General features: G+C 65.8%; 1 protein-coding gene across 1 annotated transcript; it reads right to left on the bottom strand.

The window, feature by feature from the left end:
• Window positions 1-271: 271 nt before the first annotated feature.
• On the bottom strand, window positions 272-24403 carry UBA1 (ubiquitin like modifier activating enzyme 1). The gene is given in 28 exon segments (XM_068170504.1): window positions 272-647; window positions 1212-1312; window positions 1679-1780; window positions 2476-2667; window positions 3490-3582; window positions 3834-3922; window positions 4409-4598; window positions 5233-5307; window positions 5986-6181; window positions 6753-6817; window positions 7722-7918; window positions 8739-8904; window positions 10134-10289; window positions 11789-11869; window positions 12458-12568; window positions 13230-13385; window positions 14143-14289; window positions 15137-15234; window positions 16567-16699; window positions 17155-17245; window positions 17677-17783; window positions 18605-18739; window positions 19992-20057; window positions 20059-20094; window positions 20096-20162; window positions 21165-21223; window positions 22144-22254; window positions 24318-24403. Coding segments are annotated over 27 exon segments (3156 nt in total). The 5' UTR covers window positions 24318-24403; the 3' UTR covers window positions 272-511.
• Window positions 24404-24719: the final 316 nt, after the last annotated feature.

Below are 24719 nucleotides of genomic sequence, written 5' to 3' on the forward strand. Positions count from 1 at the left end.
GTGCCCTGTGGTGTCCTTGGGAGCCTCTGGTGGCATCTGGAGGGCTCCTTGGGGACACTTTGGTGCCCCTTGGTAGCTATCTCCATACCACTTTGTTGCCATCTTGGTACCACTTGGTGCAGCTTCAGTGCCACTTTGGTGTCACCTTAGCAGCTACCTTGGTGCCACTTGGTGGCCAACTCGGTGCCAGTTTGGGGTCACTCGCTGCCACTTGGTAGCCCTTGATGCCATCCCACTGCCACTCCCCTCCTTCCCCCCAGCCACACTGCCAGACGGTGCCAAGGTCGCTCTTTATTGGGTGGGGGCCCCCTCGGCCCCGCCCTCCCCAGGCCCCACCCCTGCCGCTGGGGGGGGCGGGGCCAAGACACAACAACCACAGTGAGGGGGAGGGGAAGGGAAGGCTTAGGGCTGGGGTCGGGGGAGGGGGCGTGGGGGCGGCGGGGAGGACCACGCTGGGCGGCAGGGGCGGTGCCGGGGGCGGTGCCAGGCCGGTGCCAGGCCCGGTGCCAGCCTAGCGCAGGGCGTAGCGCACGTAGGGCACCTCGATGTCGGCGTCGCTGTCGTCGTTGCAGCACAGCTCGAACACCAAGGCCTTGACCTGGCGGCCGACCCTCTTCTTGGACACCCGTGCCACGATCTCCGTCATCCTGCGGGCACCACCGCGGGCATCGGCGCGGGCACGGGGCGGGGAGGGGCAGGGAAGGGAGGGGGAGGGGTGGTGGTGGCACCAAACCTGGTTGGGATCGTCTGGGGTGGGTGCCAGGGGAGGGGAGAGGGAGGGGGAGATGGTGGTGGTGCCAGCTATGGGGTGCTAGGAGTGACAGCAGGGGGGTGGCACCCAACCCACTGGGGGTTATCTGGAATAGGTGCCAGGGGGTGAGAGGAAGGTGGAGATCAAGGTGGCATCAGTCAGGACATGGGGGTGGGGATGGCACCAAACCCTAGGGGCATCATCTGAGGTGGGTCCCAGGTGGGTGACAGTGGTTTGGGGCCCTGGGGTGGCATCACGAGGGACACCCTGGGGCTGGGCACCCTGTGGGCACTGAGTGGCCAGGGGACAGAAGTGACCTCACCCATGGGACATGGTCCTCACCGCCATCCCTGTGCCCCCCATCTTTCCCAGGTACCCCCCCCAAAAGCTTGCATGCTCCCCAACCCCCCAGTGCCCCCCACCCCCCCGGGCACCCCCCGGTGCCCCCCGGCTGCCCTACGGTTGGTCGTGGCGCTCGCGCAGCTTGGCAGCTGGCATGAAGAAGGAGTAGAGCATGGAGACCCCCTGGGACAGCATTGTGATCTCCAGACGGTGCTCCTTCTGTGGGCACAGTGGGCACAGGCTGGCACACGGTGCCCACACAGTGCCCACGGCACCCCCAAACCTCCCTGCCCCCCCCCTGGTGCCCACAGCTCCCCCAGCTTCCCCCTCCGGGTGGTGCTGGACAGGGCAGCAAGAGGTCTGAGTGGAGGACACAGGCAAGGGGTGCTCAAGGGATGCCCACAGGGTGCCCACAGGGTGTCTACAGGGTGCCCCCCAGCAGCATGGAAGCCTCAGCTCCTCCTTGGGGTCCTTTTGGGGCCACCCTGAGAGGGCCAAGTGGCCTCCAGGTGCCCCCCAACCCTTACCCAGTACCCTGCCAGCACCCTCCACTCCCTCCCAGTGCCCCCCTGGTGCCAGCCGTGCCTTGAAGTATGCCAGGAACTGTCTGAGGGTCATCTCCTGCCCATCTGGCTGCACCCCCTGCACCTCGAAGCGATCCCAAAGCGTCCACTCCACGTCGTAGTACTGCGGGCGGCCAGCAGGGGGAGCTCAGCACAGCCAAGGCCAACCCAGCCCAGTCCAACCCAACCCAACTCAACCAACCCAACCCAATGCCTCCAACCCACCCAACTCAACCAACCCAACGCCTCCCACCCAACCCAACTCAACCAACCAACCCAACCCAATGCCTCCAACCCACCCAACTCAACCAACCCAACCCAGTGCCTCCAACCCAACTCAACCAACCCAACCCAATGCCTCCCACCCAACCCAACTCAACCAACCCAACCCAGTGCCTCCAACCCAACTCAACCAACCCAACCCAACCCCTCCCACCCAACCCAACTCAACCAACCCAACCCAGTGCCTCCAACCCAACTCAACCAACCCAACCCAATGCCTCCCACCCAACCCAACTCAACCAACCCAACGCCTCCCACCCAACCCAACTCAACCAACCCAACCCCTCCCACCCAACCCAACTCAACCAACCCAACGCCTCCCACCCAACCCAACTCAACCAACCCAACGCCTCCCACCCAACCCAACTCAACCAACCCAACCCAATCCAATGCCTCTCACTCAACCCAATCCAATGCCTCCCAACCCAACTCAGCCCCTCCCAACCCAACCCCACCCCTCCCAACCCCACTCACCCTACTCCCACCCCACCCCATCCCCTCCCACCCCATCCCCTCCCTGGTGCCCGCTGGCGCCACCTTGTTGCGGGGGCACGCGAGGGGCTCTGAGCAGGCGACGAAGGGCAGTGCCAGGTTGAGGAAGGAGTTGCGGTAGGATGCCAGGCGGCGGTGCCCCTGCACCAGCTTGTAGAGCTCCAGGCAGGCCAGGCCCACCACGGCGGCCGTGGTGGTGGCGATGGCAGGGATGATCTTGCCAGCGATCAGCTTGCTCTGTGCCAGCCAGCACGGGGTGTCAGGGCGGGCACTGGATGAGGGCAACCGGCCCTGACCTGCCCCGTGGGCATCTAACCCCAGCCTGCCCTCTGGGCACCCACCCTCACCAACCCCGTGGGCATCTAACCCCAGCCTGCCCTCTGGGCACCCACCCTCACCAACCCCATGGACACCCAGCCTTGACCTGTGGACACCAAGCCTGACCTGACCTATGGACACCCAGCCCTGACCCATGGGCACCAACCCTGCCCTGCCCCATGGGCACCCATGAGAACCCCTCAGCGTCCATAGCCCCCCCATACAACACCCATAGGGCACCCATAGCACCTACAGGTACACCTAAATAGCCCTCAAAGGGCACCCACAGGACCCCTGTAGGGCACCCATAGAACCTCCAAGCACCCATAGGTCCCCTCCAGCACCTGTAGGGTGCCCATAGGACCCCCTTCAAGCACCCATAGGACCTCCAAGCATCCATAGGACCCCTCCAGCACCCCTAGGACCCCCATAGGGCACCCATAGGACACCTCCAAGCACCTACAGAAGCCCCCCTGCACCCATAGGACCCCCATAGGGCACCTATAGGACCCTCCAGCACCCATAGGACCCCCATAGGGCACCCATAGGACACCTCCAAGCACCCACAGAACCCTCCCTGCAACCATAGGACCCCTCTCCAGCTCCCACAGGACTCTCCAGCACCTATAGGACTCCCATACAACACCCATAGGGCACCCATAGTAGCTACAGGTCCCTCAAACAGCACTCAAAGAGCACCCACAGGACCCCCCCAGCACCCCTGGTCCCCCCGGGGGTCACCTTGTGGCGGTCTGCGGGGGGGATGTCGTAGTTCTCTGCCCGCAGGTTGGAGGCAGCCACAATGAAATCCATGTGGAAGTTGGAGTCATCGTCCTGCAGGGGGCGCCACGGTGGGTGGGGGGCACCCAGGGCTGCCAGCTGGGCACCCCCAGGGCATGGAGGGGGGGGAGTGACAGAGGGGGAGGCACCCCCAGGGGGAGAAGGAGAGGGGGGTGGCAGCTGTGGGTGCCAGGAGAGCCTCCAGGACACAGGGATGGAGGGGGAGGCAGCAGCACGGCTTCCAGGTGGAGGGGAAGGTGGGGGGCAGCTGTGGGTGCCAGGGGAGGTGCCAGGGCAGGGCCTACCTTCTCGAACTCGATGGGGAACATGCGGAAGCCTGGCAGCTCCTCAGGGCTGGGCAGCGAAGCCTTCAGCTCCTCCAGGCGCCCATCGTCTGCGGGCACCACCAGGGGCACCTGTGGGTGCCACCTGCCCAGCCCCTGCCCAGCACAGCCCTCCAAAGCCCCCCAGCACCCATGGGTGCCCCCTCATGCCCCCTGGCACCCTCTACCACCCCCCCCCAGCTGCCCCTCTAGATGCCTCTCATGCCCCCTGGCACCCTCTACCACCACCCTAACTGCCCCTCTAGATGCCTCTAATGCCCTCTGGCACCCTCAGCTGCCCTCCACCACCACTTTGGATGCCCCCTGGCACCCATTTCTGCCCTCCAGCCCACCCCTGGCATCCCTCCAGCCACCCTCCAGCTGCCCTTCATGCCCCCTGGCACCCCCAGCTGCCCTCCAGCCCACCTTTGGCATCCCTCCAGCCCCCCTCCAGCTGCCCTTCATGCCACCTGGCACCCCCAGCTGCCCTCCCAACCCCCCCCCCCCACTGCCCCTTTAGCTGCCCCCACACCTCCTGGCACCCCTGTGCCCCCTACCCAGGGCACTGCTGGCACTCTGCAGCTCCTGGTCGGACACGTGGATGCGGACCCCTGCCCGGGGGGTGAAGGCTGGCACCCGGACCTGGCGCAGCAGCTGTGCCACGGCGCCGCGGTCCCTGCTGCCGGTGATGCCATAGCTCTGGGCATACAGGTTGGCAGCGGCCACCACGTAGTCCAGGTGCAGAGGCTGAGGGGTGCCAGGGGGGTGGGCATCAGGGCCAAGGAGGGCAGGGAGGTGCCTGGTGGGTGCTGCCGGGGTGGCAGTGCCCGGGGGAGGCTGCCCGGCGGTGCCCAAATTGTGCCCAGAAGGTGATGCCAACCACCCAGCATGGACCAGTGGTACCCAGTGGTGCCCAAGTGGTACCCAGGAGATGATGCCAAGCACCCAGTGCTGCCCAAGTGGTACCCAGAGAGTGATGCCAACCACCCAGCATAGACCAGTGGTACCCAATGGTGCCCAAATGGTACCCAGAAGGTGATGCCAAGCACCCAGACGTGCCCAAGTGGTACCCACAGGGTGATGCCAACCACCCAGCGTTGACCCAGGGTGCCTAGTGAGTGATGCCAACCACCCAACATTGATCAATGGTGCCCAAATACTACCCAGAGAGTGATGTCAACCCCCCAGCACTGCCCAGTGGTACCCAATGGTACCCAAATGGTGCCCAGTGAGTGATGCCAACCACCCAGCCATGCCCAATAGCCCCCAGTGGGTGATGCCCACCCCAGCCCTGCCCAGTGGGTGATGCCCATGCCCAGCCACACCCAATGTGTGACGCCCACCCCAGCCCTGCCCCCCAGGTGCCCAGGATGCCACTCACGTTGTCAGGGTCGAACACCAGGGGGTGGGGGCAGCGCTTGGGCCCCGACCAGAAGTAGGTCCCAGAGTTGGTTTTCTAGCATGGGGCATCGCAGGGGGGTGGGCATCAGGGCACCCTGGCTGGGCACCCCTCTGCTCTCCCCCATGGGCATCCTTCTGATGCTCCTCTAGTCCCCCTGCCGCTCCCCGCTGTGGGCACCCACCCAGCCCAAGGGCTCCCCTGCCCACCCTGCTGGTCCCCCTGGCACCCCTCTAGTCCCCTTGGCACTGCTCTAGTCCCTCTCTGGTCCCCCTGGCACCCTTCTGATTCCCCTCTGCTCCTCCCTGGCACCTCTCTGCTCGTCCTCTGCTCCTCCCTGGCAACCCTCTGCTCCCCCTGGCCCCCTTCTGATTCCCCTCTGCTCCCCCTGGCACATCTCTACTCCCCTTGGCACCCTTCTGATTCCTCTCTGCTCCCCCCGGCACCCCTCTGCTCCCCCTGGCACCTCTCTGCTCCCCCTGACACTCTCTGCTCCCCCTGGCACCCCTTTGCTCACCCTGGCACCTTCTGCCCCTCCTGGCATTCCTCTGCTCCCCCCAGCACTCCTCTGCTCCCCCTGGCACCGCTCTGCTCTCCCTCTGCTCCCCCCTGGCATCTCTCTGCTCCCCCTGGCACCCCTTTGCTCCCCCTGGTCCCCTTCTGATTCCCCTCCACTCCCCCTGGCACCCCTCTGCTCGCCCCCTGCTGCCCGCCCCGGTGCCCCCTGGCACGCACCTGGCCCGGGGGGAAGTTGTGCAGCAGCTGCCGGATGTTGTTGCTGTACTGGCGGTGCCAGTGGCGGCAGGCCCACGCCACGCAGTCGTGCCAGCCCCGCGGGCGCTCCGTGCCCAGGCTGCGCTGCACGGCCTCCAGCACCTCCAGGGGCTGGGTGCCAGCCAGCCGCAGCGTCCGCTCCACGAACTTGGGGTCCCTGCGGGCACCGCCGGGCACCTCAGCGGGCACCGCCCACGGGGAGGGCGCCCAAGGGGGCTGGGGGGCACCTAGGGGGGGGTAGGGCGGCACCTAAAGGGGCTGGGGGGCACCTAGGGGGTGTAGGGTGGCACTTAAAGGGGCTGGGGGGCACCTAGGGGGTGTAGGGTGGCACCTAAAGGGGCTGGGGGGCACCTAGGAGGGGTAGGGTGGCATCTAAAGGGGCTGGGGGCACCTAGGAAGCATAAGGCGGCACCTAAAGGGGCTGGGGGGGCACCTAGGAAGCACAGATGGCACTTAGAAGAGCTGAAGTGGCATCTAGCAGGAACAGATGGCACCCAAAAGTGGCAAGATGGCACCTAAAGGGGCTGGGGGGCACCTAGGGGAGTTATGGCAGCACCCAGGGGTGCCCCACCCTGTGCCCACCCCCAAGCCAGTCCCCTCCCCATGCCCACCCCCTCCCTGTGCCAACCCCTTCCTCATGTTCACCCCACCCTGTGCCCCCCCCAATCCCATGCCCACCCCCCCCTCCCCGTGCCCAGCCCCATGCCAGCCTGTGCCCTGGCACCCACGTCAGGTACTGGTTCACATTCTCTGCAGGCTGCTTGAAGAGGCCTTCGAACTCGTCTCGTGCCCACTGCGGGGAGACTGGCATCAGAGGGCATCCCCTGCAGGACACCCTGCAGAGGGCACCCCACAGCACACCTGGGCACCTGGAGAGGGCATCTGGGCACCCTAGAGGGCATTTGGGCACCCTAGAGGGCATTTGGGCACCTGAGAAGGACAACTGGGCATCCTAGAGGGTTTCTTGGCACCCTATGGAACACCCAGGGAAGGTATCTTGGCACCCTGCAGAAGGCATTTGAGTACATGGAAAGGGCACCTTGGCACCCTAGAGAGCACCAGGGCATCTAGAGAGCACCTGAGTACCAGGAAAGGGCACCTTGGCACCCTAGAGAACACCAGGGCATCTAGAGAGCACCTGAGTACCAGGAAAGGGCACCTTGGCACCCTAGAGGGCACCTAGGGAGCCTATCTTGGCACACTGGAGGGCATCTGGGTGCCCAGAGAGGGCATTTGGGCAGCCTAGAGGGCATCTGGGCACTATGAACACCATCTAGGCAGCCTAGTAAGGGCATCTTGGTGCCCTGGAGGGCATCTGGGCACCTAGAGAGGGCATCTGGGTGCAAGGCTAGGTGCCAGGCTGGGTGCCAGGGTACCTGCAGGGTGTGCTGGATGGCATTGGGGAAGCTCTTGAGGGTGCAGACGGGGAAGGCCTTGCCAGGGGGGTCCTGATTGGCTACGTGCCACTATGGGTGCCAGACTGTAAGTGGGTGCCACTCTAGGTGCCAGGCTAGGTGCCAGGGTACCTGCAGGGTATGCTGGATGGCATTAGGGGAGCTCTTGAGGGTGCAGATGGGGCAGGCCACGCTGCGGGGGGGGGATCCTGCTTGGCCCTCTGTGTACCCATACGGGTGCGTGGGTGCCCGGCGGGTGCCCGGCAGGTGCCAAGCCAGATGCCAGGCTGGGTGCCAGGGTACCTGCAGGGTGTGCTCGATGGCGTTGGGGAAGTTCTTGAGGGTGCAGATGGGGATGGCCTTCTCAGGGGGGTCCTGGCTGGAGCTGTAGGCCTCGCTCAGGAAGGGGATCACCACCTGCACGTTGCCCTTGGTGCCCAGGGTGCCGCTCTCCAGCAGCGGCTTCCGGTAGTAGACGCAGCGCCGGTCCATGTACAGCCCTGGCACACAGCGGGCACCGGGTGGGCATGGGGGGGGAGGCAGAGGGGTGAAGGAGAGGGAGGGGTGGGGGGACAGAGAGGGTAGGGGTGGGCAGGGATGCCTGGTGGGCACCTAAGGAAGGGCTGTGGGCACTTAGAGAGCTGCCATGGTCGCTACAGAATTACTGTGGGCACCTAGGGAATTGCTGTGGGCACATATGGGGATGCTGTGGGCAGCTATGGGTTCCCTGTGGGCACCTATAGGTTCCATGTGGGCACCTATGGGGGTGCTGTGCACAGCTATAGGTTCCACGTGGGCACCTATGGGGGTGCTGTGCACAGCTATGGGTTCCATGTGGGCACCTAGAGAGGTGCTGTGGGCACCTATGGGGGTGCTGTGGGCAGCTATAGGTTCCATGTGGGCACCTATGGGGGTGCTGTGGGCACCTAGAGAGGTGCTGGTGGGCACCTATGGGGGTGCTGGGGACACCCACAGGTCCCATGTGGGCACGTAGGACAGGGCAGTGGGCACCTATAGGGCTGCTGTGGGCACCCCACGCTTGCCCACTCCCACCCACCACCCCCACAGCCCCTGGGTCCCTCCCTGCACCCTCAAACACCCCCAGGAGGTCCCCATGGGTGTTCCCAGGGGGTGCCCACTAGGTGCCCACTGGCATTGCTGCCGCCCAGGGTTCTGCTGACACCACCCAGCCCCTAGGGGGAGCCTGTGGGTCCCTCCGTACACCCTATGGGTGCCCGGGGGTGGGGGGGGGGAGAGGGGCTGAGGGTGCTCCCAAGGGGTCCCCGAGGGCGTGGCCGGGGTGTGCCCGCCAGCACCCACTGGCATCGACGTTGTCCAGGGCGTTGGCGACGCCGTCCAGCGCCTCGAAGAAGTCGTCGTCGTAGACCCGCTCGGTGTCCGGCCCCACCCGCTCCGCCCTGCTCTGCACCTTCAGCGAGGGGTTCATGGCGCTGACCGCCGCCGCCGCCCGCTCTGACTTCAGCTTCTGCCAGCGGGGCACACCGCGCGTCAGGGGGCACACGCCCAGCCGAGCACACCCCCCGGGCACACCCACAGGCACACCCGCTAGGATGCATCCAGAGACACACCCAGTGGGACACACCCAGCCAGACACCTCCAGAGACACACCCAGTGGGACACACCCTTTGGGACGTGCCCTTTGGGACACGCCCAAAGACACACCCAGAGAGACACACCCAGAGGGACACACCCAGCCAGACATGTCCAGAGACACGCCCAATGGGACACACCCAGCAGGACACACCCAGCAGGACATGTCCACAGACACTCCCATTAGGGATGCCCATTAGGACACGCCCTTTGGGACACACCCAAAGACATACCCAGATGGACACACCCAGAGAAACACACCCAGCCAGACATGTCCAGAGACACGCCCAATGGGACGCACCCAGCAGGACATGTCCACAGACACTCCCATGGAGACATGCCCATTAAGACACACCTTTTGGCACACACCTAAAGACACACCCAGATCCACACACCTGGAGGGACACACCCAACCAGACACCTCCAGAGACACACCCCTTGGGATGTGCCCAGCGGGACACACCCAGTGGAACACTCAGTGGGACATGTCCAGAAACACACCCATTGAGACATGCCCACTGGGACACACCCTTTGGGACACGCCCAGCCAGACACATCCAGAAACACAGCCCTTGGGACACGCCCTTTGGGACGTGCCCAGCAGGACACATCCAGAGACACACCCTTTGAGATATGCCCAGTGGGACACACCCTTTGGGACATGCCCAGCAGCACACACCCAGAGACACACCCACTTTGTTACACCCATTGGGACACACCCAGACACACACCCATTTGGTCACACCCATTGGGACATGCCCAGCAGGACACTCCCATTGTGACCTGCCCATCAGAACACACCCACCAAGACACACCCAATCGGGGATGCTACTGAGACATGCCCCTTGGGGGACATCCCCACCCAGACAAGCCTGCTGGGACACACCCAGTGGCACACACCCAGTGAGCCACACCCACAGGGAAACATCCACTAGGAACACCCCAATCAGGATGCACCGCTCAGGACACGCCCACTGGGACCATCCCTTGCCCAACGCTGCCCAGCCCTGCTGGCTTCAGCTAACTCCCTGCACTGCTGCCCCCCAGTGGCACCAAACGGTGCTGCCCCCCAGCCCATCTCTGTCACCCCCCAGTGGCACTCACGGTGACGTCCCAGGGCCGGAAGAGGAACTGCCGGTTGAGATTGGACTTCTCGATGGTGTCCATGTCGGTGACGGTGACGCAGCCCTGGGGGCCGCAGCCCAGCCCCATCATGGCGAAGTTCTTCAGCAGCTCGCAGCCGATCGCCCCAGCCCCCACCTGTGGGCACCAAGGGGGGTGTCAGGGGGGCATAGAGAGCAGTAGGAAACAACAGAGGGCAGCAGGTGGCAGTATGGAGATGTAGGGGGCAGAAGAGGGCAGTAGAGAGCAGGAAAGAGCAGCAGCAGGCATTAGGGGGCAGTAAGAAGCAGTAGGGGGCAGTACAAGGTAGCAAGGAGCAGTAGAGCACAGTAGAAAGCAACAGGGAGCAGGTAAGAACAGAAAAGAGTAGAAGGGAACAATACAGGGCAGTAGCAAGCAGCAAAAAACAGGAGAAGGCAGTAAGGAACAACAAGAAGCAGTACAAACAGTATGAGGCAGCAAAAAGCAATAGATACTAGCACGAGGCACTATAAGGTAAGAAGCAGCAGTAGCGGGTAGTAAGATGCAATAGAAAGCAGTAGGGGGCAGGACAAGTTACTACGAGGCAGTAAGGAGCAGTACAGAGTAGTAGGGAGCAGGACAGGGCACTACGAGGTAGCAAGGAGCAGTAGGGGGCAGTAGGGAGCAGTAGGGGGCAGGACGGGGCACTACGAGGTAGCAAGGAGCAGTAGGGGGCAGTAGAGAGCAGTAGGGGGCAGGACGGGGCACTACGAGGTAGCAAGGAGCAGTAGAGAGCAGCAGGGAGCAGTAGGGGGCAGTAGGGGGCAGTAGGGGGCAGGATGGGGTACTACGAGGTAGCAAGGAGCAGTAGGGGGCAGTAGGGAGCAGTAGGGGGCAGGACGGGGCACTACGAGGTAGCAAGGAGCAGTAGGGGGCAGTAGAGAGCAGTAGGGGGCAGGACGGGGCACTACGAGGTAGCAAGGAGCAGTAGAGAGCAGCAAGGAGCAGTAGAGAGCAGCAGGGAGCAGTAGGGGGCAGGACGGGGCACTACGAGGTAGCAAGGAGCAGTAGGGGGCAGTAGAGAGCAGTAGGGGGCAGGACGGGGCACTACGAGGTAGCAAGGAGCAGTAGAGAGCAGCAAGGAGCAGTAGAGAGCAGCAGGGAGCAGTAGGGGGCAGTAGGGGGCAGGAAAGGGCAGCAGGAGGCAGCAGAGAGCAGCAAAGGACACCTGGGGACATCAAGGGACACTTGAGGACACCTAAGGGACACTCGGGGGCACTTGGGGACACTGAGGAGCACTGGGGGACCCCGGGGGGGGCACTGAGGGATCCCTAAGGAGTACCTGGGGACCCCTGACGTCCCCTGACATCCCCTGGGGACACCTGAGGAGCACTTGGGCGGCACAGAGGAGTCACGGGATGGCACAGGGGTAGCTGGGGTGGCACAGGATGGCACAAAGGGGTGGGGGGGGCATTAGAGTGACAAGGGATGGCAGAAGGGCACACAGCATAGCACGGGGTGGCAGAGGGGCGGCAGGGAGTGGCATGGGAGTGGCAGGGGATGGCAGAGGGGCGGCAGGGAGTGGCATGGGAGTGGCAGGGGATGGCAGAGGGGCAGCAGGGAGTGGCATGGGAGTGGCAGGAGATGGCACAGGGGTGGCAGAGGGTGGCACTGACCACAAAGTACTTCTGGTCTCCCAGCTTGGCCTGCAGCTGGGCACCGAAGACCGCGATCTGCCCATCGTAGCGGCTCTGGCGCTGTCAACCGCCCCAGGGTTACCGATGCCATCCTGCCAGCAGGGCACCCCTGGGGGCACTGCCCCCCCAGGGCACCAAACCCCCTGGCAACACTGCATCGGCCTCAGGGGGCACCCAGCACCCAGGGGTGCCTTCCATGGGTGGTGCCAACCCTGTGGGCACCCCATAGGCAATGCCCACCCATAGCTGATACCCACCCATGGCCCACGACCACCCGTGCCCAAAACTCCCCATACCCAATACCCCCCCAGAGGTGCCCCCCTGGCAGTGCCCACCACTGTGCCCACTCACTGGCTGGTACTGCTCCTCTGCCAGCAGTGTCCCTGATGCCCACCCATGCCCAATACCCACCCCAGAGGTGCCCAGCCCTGATGCCCATCCACCCACCCAGCCCAATACCCACTCCAGAGATGCCCACCCTGTGGCACCCACCTCTGCTGGCACTGCTCCTCTGCCAGCAGGGCCTCTGATGCCCAGGCTTCACTGGTACCATGCCCAACACCCACCCTTGCCCCATGCCCACTGTACCCAACACCATCCCAGCCCAATGCCCACCCCAGAGGCACACAACCCATGGTGCCCACTCACAGGCTGGCACTGCTCCTCGGTCAGCAGAGCCTCCTTGCCCTCCTCAGGCAGGCACTCGAGGGCATCGAAGTAGAGCCACTGAGTGATGGGCATGAACTTGCCAGACACAGCCTGTGCCAGAGAGCACCACCATTAGGCTCAGGAGGGTGCCAAGGGAGTGCCACAGGCGTGGGGGGCACAGGCTGGGGGGTGGCACAGGGCTGGGTGGTACAGGGGTGGAGGACACAGGGCTGGGCAATGACATAGGGCTGGGTGGCACAGGGCTGAATAGAACAGGGCTGGGGTGGCACAAGTTTGGGGGTAGCACAGCTTGGGTGGCACAGCCTGGGTGGCACAGGCTGTGGGGTACAGGATGGGGGGTGGCAGAGGGCTGGGGGGTAGCACAGGGCTCAATGGTACAGGGCAGGGTGCTGGCAGAGGGCTGGCACAGGGCTGGTGGCACAGCCTGGGTGGCACCAACTTAGTAGCACAGTTTGGGGGCAGCAGAGAGCTGAGAAGTGGCACAGGGCTGGGTAGTACAGTCTGGTTGGTGGCACAGGGCAGGATGGCACAGCCTGGAGGCTGGCAGAGGGCTGGGGTTGGCACGGGGCTGGGTGCCACAGCTTGGGGTTGTAACAGGGCAGAGTGGCACAGCCTGGGTGGTTGGCACAGCCTGGGTGGTTCGCACAGCCTGGGGCTCGCACAGGGCCGTTGGTACATCCCTAGTTGTGTCCTAGCCCAGTTGGCACATCCCAGGGTCCATCCCTGGGCCTTGGCACTGCCCCCTGGGTACCTTCATGACCTCCTGCGCCGCCAGCCCCCCGATGAAGGCGTTCATGGGTGCCAGGTCCCCGCGGCTCTGCCAGGCCAACTCCTTCACCACCTCCTCCTCCAGTGCCACCCCCGGTGCCAGCTCCCGCGTCAGGGACAGCACCTCGGCCGCGTCCGCCTGCGGGCACAGGGGGCACTGCCAGGGGCTGGGGGCACTGCCAGGGGGGCTGTGCGCAGTGCCAGGGGGATTGGGGGCACTGCCAGGCGGGTTTAGGAGCACTGCCAGTGGCTCCTGGAGGGCACTGCCTCTCTGCCCCTCCCCGTCTCACTCTCCCCTCCTCCAGTCTCCCCCTACCCCCTTCCCCCCCTCTCCCCTTGTGCTCTAACTCCTCCTCTCTCCCCCTGCCCTTGCCCCCCCCTGCCCCCTACCCCTTCTCTGCTCTCCTCTTGACCCCATGCCTCTCTCCCATCCCCTTCCCCCTCTCCCTTTGTCTCCCACCTCCCCTCTCCCCCACTGCTTTCTCTCCTCTCTTCCCCTGTTCCCATCCCTTCTCTCCCTGCCTCACCTCCCCTCCTCTCTCCACTGCCTTGTCCCCCCTCTCCCCTCCCCTTCTCCCCCTTCCCTTCCCTTCCCTTCCCCTTCTCTCCTTTCTCTCCTCTGCCTTTCCTTACTTCGTGTTTCTTTCTTCCTCCCATCTCTTACTTCCTCTCCCTCTCCCACTCTTCCCCTGCCTCTCTTCACCCCTTGGCCCTCCTCCCCCCCTCCTCTTCCCTTCCTTCTTGTCTCTTTATTTCTTTGCTCTCTATCTTTTCTTTCTCTTTCCCTGCTCCTCCTCACCTTTTATCTGCTCTCTTCTCTCTCTCCCCTTCCCCCCCCCCCATCTCCTCCCCTTCCCCTCTCTCCCCTTTTTCCCCTCCCCTCCCCTGCCCCTCACCTGGTTCCGGGGCCGTGCCCTGCGCTGCTCCCTGCTCTCGAAGCGGTGCAGCCCCTGCCAGGCCCAGTGCAGCACCGTAGCCCTCTCGGCCTTGCCGTAGTCGGTCAGCAGCAGCTGCGGCTCCGCCAGCGCCGCCCGCAGGGGCTTCTGGGAACGGCGGCGCAGGGAGGGCTCAGCGCCCTCTCGGCCGCCAGGGGGAGCCCGCGAGCAACGCAGAGGCCCGAGGGGCACCCGTGACCTCTGGTGACCCCCAGGCACCCCCAGACTCTGCCCAATGGCCCCAATCACCCCAATCCCCTCCCAGTGACCCCCAATCCCCTCCCAGTGCCCCCCAAGGACCCCCAATCCCCTCCCAGTGACCCCCAATCCCCTCTCAGTGACCCCCAATGACCCCAATCCCATCCCAATGCCCCCCAAGGACCCCCAATCCCCTCCCAGTGACCCCCAGTGCTCCCCAATCCCCTCCCAGTTACCCCAAATGACCCCAATCCCCTCCCAGTGACCCCCAGTGTTCCCCAATCCCCTCCCAGTTACCCCATATTACTCCAATCCCCTCCCAGTGCCCCCCAAGGACCCCCAATCCCCTCCCAGTGATCCCCAATGCCCACCCAGGGACCCCTAAACCTTTCCCAGAGCCCCAAATGACCCCCAGTACCCCCCCAGACACCCCCCTAGTGACCCCAGGCCATCCCAATCCCTTCCTAGACACCCCCCAGTGACCCCCAGTGCCATCCCAGTGACCCCCCAGTGCTCCCCCAATTCCCCTACCAGTGACCCCAATGCCTTCCCAGTCCCTCCCAGTGCCTCCCAGACCCTTCCCAATGCCCCCAAACCACCCCCAGTACCCCCCCAATGCCCTGCCAGTGACCCCAATGACCACCAGTACCACCCCCAATGACCTCCCAGTGCCCCCCAGTGCCCCTCAATGACCTGCAATGACCCCAAATGCCCTCCCAATGCACCCCAAATCCCCTCCCCCAGCCCCCAGACTCACGAACTGGATGTGCTTGGGCATCTTGACCTGGGTCACGATCCCCCCCCGCACGTAGTCTCCGTAGCTGCTGGTGTCGCCGATGCTGAAGGTGTAGGGGCCTGGGGGGGGACATGGCCTGTGGGACCCCCTGGACCCCCCCAGCTGCCCCATTGCACCCCTAAAGCCCTCTCTAGCCCCCCCAGGCCCCCCCCTCCAGATCCCCACAGCCCCCCACAATCCTCTAGCCCCCCTATAACCTCTTCTGGCCCCCCTATAACCCCCTGTAGCCCCCCTATAACCCCCTGTAGCCCCCCTATAATCTTATCTGGTTGCCCTATAATCCCTTCTAGCTCTCCTATAACCTTCTCTAGTCCCCCCCCCAAAACCCCCTCTAGTCCCCCACAACCACCTCTGCACCCCCTCAGGATCTCCTCTAGCTCCCCTAGAACCTCCCCTAGCCCCCCCAAGATGACCCCCAAACCACCTAGAATGCTTTCAGCTCCCTTACAATCTTTCTTACCCCCCCCAAACACACTCTAGCCCCCCAGAACCTGCTCTAGCCCTCCCCAAAACTCCCTCCAGCCCCCCCAAGACCTCTTCTAACCCCCTCAGGACCTCTCCAAACCCCCCCCAGATGCACTCAAACCCCCTCCAGCCCCCCAGTACCCCCTCCAAATCCCCTCTAGATGCCTCAGAACCCACTCTACCCCCCTAGAACCCCTTCCAGCACCCCCAGCACCCCCTCTGGATACCTCAGAACCCTCTGTAGCCCTCCAGACCCCTCTAGCCCCCACCCCAGGCCCCCTTCCAGCCCCCCCTGTAGATGCCTCAGACCCCCTGTAGCCCCCCAGGACCTCCTCCAGTCCCCCCAGCCCCCCCTCCAAATCCCCTCTAGATGCTCCAGAACCCTCTCTAGCCCCCCAGGACCCCCTCCAGCCCCCCCTCCAGACCCCTCTAGCCCCCCCCAGGACCTCCTCTAGCCCCCCCAGGACCCCCCTCTAGATGCCTCAGACCCCCCTGTAGCCCCCCAGGACCCCCTCCAGACCCCTCTAGCTCCCCCCAGGCCCCTCTCTAGCCCCCCCTCTAGATGCCTCAGAATCCCCTGTAGCCCCCCAGGACCCCCTCCAGACCCCTCTAGCCCCCACCAGGACCCCTTCCAGCCCCCCCAGCCCTCCCTGTAGATACCTCAGACCCCCCTGTAGCCTTCCAGGACCCCTTCCAGCCCCCCTAGCACCCCCTCCAGATACCTCAGACCCCCCTGTAGCCCCCCAGGATCCCTTCCAGACCCCTCTACGCCCCCAGGACCCCTTCCATCCCCCCCCTCTAGCCTCCCTCAAACCCCCCCTAGCTCAGCAGGACTCCCCCCAGCGCCCCTCTAGCTGCCCTCAAGCCCCCTGCCAGCGCCCCCCCCGGGCCCCCCCCAGGTGCCAGGGGTGCCAAGGGTGCCCTACCCAGGACGTTGATCTCCAGGGGCCCGCAGGAGTTGAGCTGCTCCATGCCCTGCACCTCGCTGAAGACGACGAAGTCTCCGCTCTCGAAGCCGTGCCTGGCGTCGTCCAGGCAGGTCACCTCCCCTGGGCACCCCTGCAGGGGGCACACACAGGGCATGGGCAAGGCCAGCCTGCCGCTGCCACAGCCCCACAGCCCCACAGCCTGGCACTGAGCTCCCCTGGGGGGGAAGGCCAGCCCCGGGGACCGCGGCGCTGACCCGACCCTGCCCCGGGCACCTTCACGGGCACAGCGGGCACACAAGCTGGCAGCCTGGCACTGGGCGCCCAAGGAGGGGAGAGAGGTGCCCAGGGAACACAGATGGATGCCCAGGGGACACAGACTACTCCCCAGCTGGCAGAGAGGTGCCCAAGGGCAACAGATTGGTGCCCAAGCAGGGTAGAGAGGTGCCCAGGGAACACAGATGGATGCCCAGGGGACACAGACTGCTCCCCAGCTGGCAGAGAGGTGCCCAAGGGCAGCAGATTGGTGCCCAGAGGCCGGAGGGTGGTGCCCAGGGGGCAGGGTCGTGCCAGGGGGGCAGCTCCTACCTTGGTGATCATGGAGACCATGGCACTGAGAGGCTGCTCCCCGTTGGCATCGGTCACCACCATGTCCTCCCCGAAGTCACAGAACAGCTGGCTGCAGGGGGGCACCAGGGGGGCACTCAGAGGGGCACCTGGGCACCTGCCAGCCCAGCCTCCCCCAAAGGGTGCCCAGGTGCCCATTAAAGGCTCCCAGGTGCCCACAGGAGCTGCTCACGTACACACAGAAGGCTCCCAGCTGCCCCAGGGGGTGCCCAGATGCCCACCAAACCCTCCCAGGTGCCCCCAGCTGCTCCAGGGGATGCCCAGATGCCCACCAAACCCTTCCAGGTGCCCCCAGAAGCCCACCAGCTGCCCCAGGGGGTGCCCAGATGCCCACCAAACCCTCCCAGGTGCCCCCAGAAGCCCACCAGCTGCCCCAGGGGGTGCCCAGATGCCCACCAAACCCTCCCAGGTGCCCCCAGAAGCCCACCAGCTGCCCCAGAGGGTGCCCAGGGCTGTGCCCAGGGGGTGCCCAGGTGCCCTCACCCAAAGAGCCCGCGGGTATCAGCCACCACCAGCTTGATGCCATGGCTGTGGCAGAAGTCTCCCACCCACAGCTGCTCCTCCAGGGGGGAGTTGGTCAACACCACCACCTGCAGCGGGCACAGCAGCTGGCACCACTCCCCTGGCACCCAGGGAGGGCAGCCAGGGGCTGCCAGCAGGACACAGAGAGGCCACAGGGTGGGCACAGGGGGTACAGAGATGGGCACACGGCAAGCACAAGGAACACAAAGGGGCACAGGGTGGGCACAGGAGGCTACAGGGGTGGGCACAGGCTGGGCACAAGGCAAAGGCAAACACAGGAAGAGCACAAAGTTGGGCACCAGAGGGTGCAAAGGAGCACAGAATAGGCACAGGAGGCACAGAGAGTACAGATGGGCACAGGTGGGCATGGGGGGCACAGGTGGGCATGGGGGGCACAGAGAGCGCAGCTGGGCACGGGGGGCACAGAAGGCACAGCTGGGCATGGGGGGCACAGAGAGCACAGGTGGGCACACATGGGCATGGGGGGCACAGAGGCACAGCTGGGCACAGGTGGGCAGAGGGCACAGGTGGGCATGGGGGGCACAAAGGGCACAGGGGGCACAGGTGGGCACAGGTGGGCATGGGGGCACAGAGAGCACAGGTGGGCACAGGTGAGTATGAGGGGCACAGAAAGCACAGGTGGGCATGGGGGCCACAGAGGGCACAGCTGGGCACATGGAGCACACAGCACAGAACACAGGTAGCACAGGTGGGCACAGGTGGGCATGGGGGGCACAGGGAGCACAGAGCACAGGTAGGCACAGGGGGCACAGAGGGCACAGGTGGGCACAGGTAGGCACAGGTGGGCATGGAGAGCACAGCCGGGCTCCGGAGCGCCACAGAAGGTCACAGGGTGGGCACAGGGGGCAGGGGGGGCAGAGCTGGGCACCTGGAAGGCTGCCAACAGGTCCTGGGTGAGGGGCTGGGTGCAGCTGCTGACCCCCACGTAGGCATTGAGCTCTGCCAGCCTGGGCAGCGAGGCCTCCGCGCGGTTCCTGCCCACATCCTCCTCCCGCAGGTAGAACTGGGGGGGGGGAGGGGCAGGTGGGGGGAGGGCAGCCAGGGGGGGAGGGCAACCCCCATGGCCCCCTCCTGAGGGGGGGGGGGTGAGGGGGGATTTTGGGGGGGGAGGGAGAGGACTTGGGGGGCTGAGAGGAGGATTTGGGGTCCATGGGGGGGTGGTTTTGGGGTACTGGGGGGGAAGTGGGGAGGTGACGAATGACTTGGAGGGCCCTGAGGTGGGGGGTTGGGGGCAGGATTTGGGGTCCCTGGGGGACAATTTGGGATCCTGGGGAGGGATTTAAGGGTCCCTGGGGTGGGGAGTTGGGGTCCTGGGGGAGAATTTGGGGTCCCTGGGAGGGATATGAAGTCTTGAAGGGGACTAAAGGGTCCTGTGGGAGGGATTTGGGGTCCCTGGGGGGGGATAGGAAGTCTTGAGGGGAGCTATGGGGTCCTGTAGGAAGGACTTGGGGCCCCTGGGGAGGGGATATGAAATGCTGAGGGGGGCTATGGGGCCCCATGGGAAGGATTTGGGGTCCCTGCGGGGGGGATATGAAGTCTTGAGGAGGATTATGGGGTCCTGTGGGAGGCATTTGGGGTCCCTGGGTGGGGGGCTGTGGGATTTGGGATCTTGAGAGGGATTTGCAGGGCTGGGGGAAGGACCTGGAGGGCCCAGGGGGATTGGGGGGGTTGGGGGGGGGGGGGGTTATGGGGTCCTGGGGGTGGTTATGGGGCCCCTGGGGGACAATTTGGGATCCTGGGGAGGGATTTAGGGGTCCCTGGGGTGGGGAGTTGAGGTCCTGGGGGAGGATTTGGGGTCCTGGGATGGGGATTTGGGGTGCCTGGGGGACAATCTGGGATCCTGGGGAGGGATTTAGGGGTCCCTGGGGTGAGGAGTTGGGGTCCTGGGGGAGGAGTTGGGGTCCTGGGGGTGGTTATGGGGCCCCTGGGGGACAATCTGGGATCCTGGGGAGGGATTTAGGGGTCCCTGGGGTGGGGAGTCAGGGTCCTGGGGGAGGAGTTGGGGTCCTGGGAGGGGGATTTGGGGCCCCTGGGGGACATTTGGAGTCCTGGGGGGTGGGGAAATGGGGTCCTGGGAAGGGGTTTAGGGTCCCTGGGGCACCTCATGATGACCCCCCCAACCCCCACCCCCCACCCCCCAGGGCCTGTTCACCACCGGGTGGCGCCAGAGAGCGGCTCCCAACCCTCCCCTCCAGGGCTTGTCAGCCCCCAGCTGCTCCCTGCCCCCATCCCCCAGCCCCGGGGCTGCTGCTCACCTGGGAGGCCAGGTCAGGCCAGTCAGCAGGGTGGGGGTCGTGCAGGGTCACCGACTTGACCCCCCCCCAGCACCAGGTTCTTGGCCACCTCCACGCCCAGCCCCCCGCAGCCCGGACACCAGCACGTTGGAGGTCTGCATCCTCTTCATGGCCTCATGGCCCAGCACGTACCTGGGGGGGAGGGGAGGGGCTGCAGGGACCCCAGACCCACAGCCAACCCCCCCCAGACCCACAGCCACCCCCCCAGACCCACAGCTAACCCCCAGACCCACAGCCAACCCCCCCCAGACCCACAGCCACCCCCCCAGACCCACAGCTAACCCCCAGACCCACAGCCAACCCCCCCAGAGCCTCAGACACCCTCCCAGAACCACAGCCAACCCCCCCCAGACTCACAGACATGCCCCCAGACACCACCCCCAGACACACAGCCAACCTCCCCAGAGCCTCAGACACCCCACCAGAACCACTGGGACCCCCTAGATAAAAAGGAACCCAGAAGGACCCCCCAAAACCCTCAGAGGCCCCCCAAAACGCAAATGGATCCCTCCAGACCTTCAGGGACAGTCCCAGAGTCACAGTAAGCCACAGAGACAACCCCCAGACCCTCAGGGACCCCCCCAGATCCTCAGAGACCCCCTTAAAACATCAGGGACACCCGCCCCCGACCCAAAGGGACCCTCCAAACCCACAGGGACCTGCCCCCCAGACTCTCAGAGACACCCCCCAGGCCCACAGGGAGCCCCCCAGGCCCACAGGGGACCCTTAGACAAAAAGGGACCCATAAGGGCCCCCAAGTCCCTCAGGGACCCCCCCCCCCAAAGTCACAGGTATCCTCCAGACCCTCAGGGACCCCCCCAGAGCAACAGGGACTCCCCCCAGACCCTCAGGGGCCCTCCAGACCCTCAGGGACCCTCCCAGACCCACAGCAACCCACAGGGGACCCCCCCCAAGACCCGACAGAACCCCCAGGGCCCCCCCCCCAAGAGCCTCAGGACCCCCCCCGGACCCAAAGGGACCCACAAGGACCCACCCTAGACCTCCAGGGCCCCCCCAGAACCCCCGGGACAGAGGCAAGGGGACCCCTCCCAGGGCTCCTGGGGACACCCCAACACCTGGGGACCCCCCCAGGCCTTCCCCCTCCCCCCCCCCCGGGCCCTCCCCCAGGCTCACAGCTGGCGTGAGTAGAGCCCTTCGTCGATCTCGGCCTCGCCCCCGTTCTTCGCCATGCCCTGGGGGCACAGAGCACGCTGGGGGCACTGGGGGCACTGAGAGGGCACTGGGGGGCACTAGGGGGTGCTGGAGGGGGACTGGGGGGCACTGGGAGGGAACTGGGGGGCAATGGAGGGCAGCGGGGGGCAGCAGGGGGTGAGTAAAGGGCATTGAGGGGCACTAGGGGGCAGCAGAGAGGCACTGGGGGGCACTAGAGGGCACCAGGGAGTGCTGAGGGGCACTGCAGGGCACCAAGACCCCCCCCCAAGTGCCACCCAGGTGGCACCAAGCCCCCCTCAGGTGCCACCAGGCCCTCACCAGGTGGCACCAAGCCCCACCATGTGTCAGTGAGGTGGCACCATGACCCCTCAAGCACTCCCCAGGTGGCACCAAGAGTCCTCAAGCACTACCCAGGTGGCACCAAGCCCCCTCCAGGTGGCACCAAGGACCACCAAGCACCACCCAGGTGGCACCAAGTCCCCCTGAGGTGGCACCTAAGCCCCCCTGAGGTGGCACCAAGGACCCCCAAGGCCCCCCCAGGTGGCACCAAGTCCCCCTCAGGTGGCACCAAAACTCCCCAAGCACCACCCAGGTGGCACTAAGGCCCCCCCAGGTGGCACCAAGCCCCCTCCAGGTGGCATCAAGCCCCATTCAGGTGGCACCAAGGACCCCCAAGCCCCACCCAGGAGGCATCAAGCCCCATTCAGGTGGCACCAAGACTCCCCAAGCCCCACCCAGGTGGCACCAAGCCCCCTCCAGGTGGCACCAAGAGTCTCCAAGCCCCACCCAGGAGGCACCAAGGCCCCCTCAAGTGCCACCCAGGAGGGACCAAGCCCCCTCAGGTGACACCAAGAGTCCCCAAGCCGTCCCCCCCCGGTGCCCCTGAGCCGGCAGCAGGAGCGCTGCAGGGCTGGAGGGTGCCCCTGGGGGTGGCACTCACGTTGGTGGGGGTGGCAGCTGGGCAGCTGGCAGGGACAGGGGCAGGGCTGCAGCCTGTGGGGGCCTCGGAGCCGGAGACGCGGCGCTTCTTGGACAGCGGGGAGCTGGACATCTGCGGGCACAGGGGGGCACAGGGGGGCACAGCTGGCACCTGGGCGCCTCCTCAGCACCCCCTGGGCGCCACCAGGGCGCGGGGAGGACGGGGAGGTGGCACCTGGGCACCACCCAGGCACGAAAGGACAGCAGGAAACAGTCAGGCAATGGACATCTAGGGGCAGAGGTTGGCACAGCTGGCACCTGGGCACCTCCTAGGTACCCTCTGGGTACCTCCCAGGTACCTCCTGGGCACCACCAGGGCATGAAAGAACAGTGAAGTGGCACCTGGGCACCACAGAAGTATGGTGGACAACAGGGGAGAGTGGGGACAGGTTGGCACAAGTTGGCACAGGTGGGCACAGCTGGCACCTAGGCACCTCTTATGTACCTCCCAGGTACCTGCTGGGCACCACCAGGGCATGAAAGGACAGTGAAGTGGCACCACAGAGATAGGATGGACAAGAGGGGACAATAGGAAAGTGGACATCCGTGGGCACAGGTTGGCACAGGTGGGCGCAGCTGGCACCTGGGCACCTCTTAAGTACCCTCTGGGTACCTGCTAGGCACCACCAGGGCATGAAAGGGCATTAAAGTGGCACCTGGGCACCACAGGAACAAGAGAGACAACAAGAAACAGCAGTGAGGTAAATGTCTGTGGGCCCAGGTTGGCATGGCTGGCACCTGGGCACCAGCAGGGTGTGGGGGGACAGCAAGGTGGCACCCAGGCACCACCAAGGCACAGAAGAACAGCAAGAAAATGGACATCTGTGGGCACAGGTTGGCACAGGTGGCACCTGGGCACCTCCTAGGCACAGCCTGGGTACCTCCCAGGTACCTCCTGGGCACAACCAGGGCACTAAAGGACAGTAGAGTGGCACCTGGGCACGGCAGGGGCATGGGGGGCAGCAGGGGACAATGGGAAGGTGGACATCTGTGGGCACAGGTTGGCACAAGTGGGCACAGCTAGCACCTGGGCACCTCCTAGGTACCTCCCAGGTACCTCCTGGGCATGCCCAGGGCATAGGAGAACACTAGGGAGCTGGATAGCTGTGGGCACAGGGGGGCACAGCTGGCACCTGGGCACCTCCTGGGCACCGCCTGGGCACCACAGGGGCGCGGGGTGCAGCAGGGGCCAGCAGGGAGCTGGACAGCTGCGGGCACAGGACACAGAGGTTGGCACCTGGGCGCCAGTGGGCACCGCTGGGCACCGCGGGGTGGCAGCAGGGGAGAGCCGGGAGGGAGAGAGGGGCAGCAGAGGGCACCGAGGGGCGGAAAGAGCGGCACGGGGTGGCAGCAGGAAGGGAGGAGGGAACAGATGGGGGGCAGCAGGTGGGCACCGGAGGGGGGCAGCAGGGCAGAGCGGGGGTGAGGAGGGATGGAGAAGGTGGCACCGGGCGGCACCAAAAGACATCGCTGGACGAAGAAAGGGGCAGGGGGTGGCACCAGCTGGCACCGGCAGAGGGAGAAGGGGACACGGGGGGGGGTGGGGGGGGGCGCTGGGTGGCACCGGAAAGGGAGAAGGCCACAGCGGCTGGCAGCAGGGCACAGCGGCTGGCACCGCCGGATGGGGAGGGTGGCACCCGGGGGGGCAGGGGGCCAAGGCGGGATGCAGAAGGTGGCACCCGGGTCCCCTCTTCCCCCCCCCCCTCCCCGTGGGCTCCGCACGAGGCGAGGCTCCCCCAGCGCCTCCATTACGAAGGGCCCCGGAAGGGAGGGGGAGTGGGGGGGGGAAGGGGGGGCGGGGTTCGGGGTCCCGTTCCCGGTGGGGCCCAGAGGAGAGATCTCCACGCCCGGGGGTCCCGGGGAAGCGCGGAAGGGTCTCCCCTACCCAAGCGAAAGGTTTCCGCTCCTCCGACGAGGAAGGAGGGAGTCCGTCCGCCGCTCCCCGTCCCGCCCCCCCGCTCAAGGCCTCCCCACAGGCCCCGGGGCCGGGTCCCCACAGCGGGGCCGGGTGCGCAGTAAGCGAGGCCTGCTTCGCGCCGAGCGGGGCCGGATCCCTTCCCCTTCCCCCCTCCCCCCCCGCCCCCACTCCGGGGTCCTCCCTGCCCGGTTCGCGGTCCCCCCGTTTAGGCCTCGCACCAATGATGCTGTCCAGGCCCCGCCGCCGGGTCCCGCCCGCTCCGCTCGGCTCCTCCGCGACAAGATGGCGGCGGCGGCCTCTGGCCCCCCGCCTCCCTCTGCCTCCCCACCCTCCGCCACGCCCCGCGGCCCACCTCATTGGTCGGAGCCTCCCCGGCGTTCCACTCCTATTGGCAGGGGCCTCCCGCCACCGCCCGCCCCCCCGCCCCACCCTTCAGAGGCGGCGCTGATTGGACGAGAGGGCGAGAGAACGCGCCCTGGCTGGCCACGCCCCCTCCCCGGCAGGCCCCGGATGTAGCAGCTCCTCCCACCGCCCACAGGCGTCACTGGCCGGGGGGGGGGGGCGCGGGACCCTCGTGACACAGCAGCTGCGCGCCCCGACGGCGGCCGGGAAGGGACAAA

The sequence above is a fragment of the Melanerpes formicivorus genome, unplaced genomic scaffold, assembly GCF_026170545.1.
Source record: "Melanerpes formicivorus ecotype bairdi unplaced genomic scaffold, bMelFor1.0.p_v2 SCAF_403, whole genome shotgun sequence".
NCBI classification, from domain to species: Eukaryota; Metazoa; Chordata; class Aves; order Piciformes; family Picidae; genus Melanerpes; species Melanerpes formicivorus.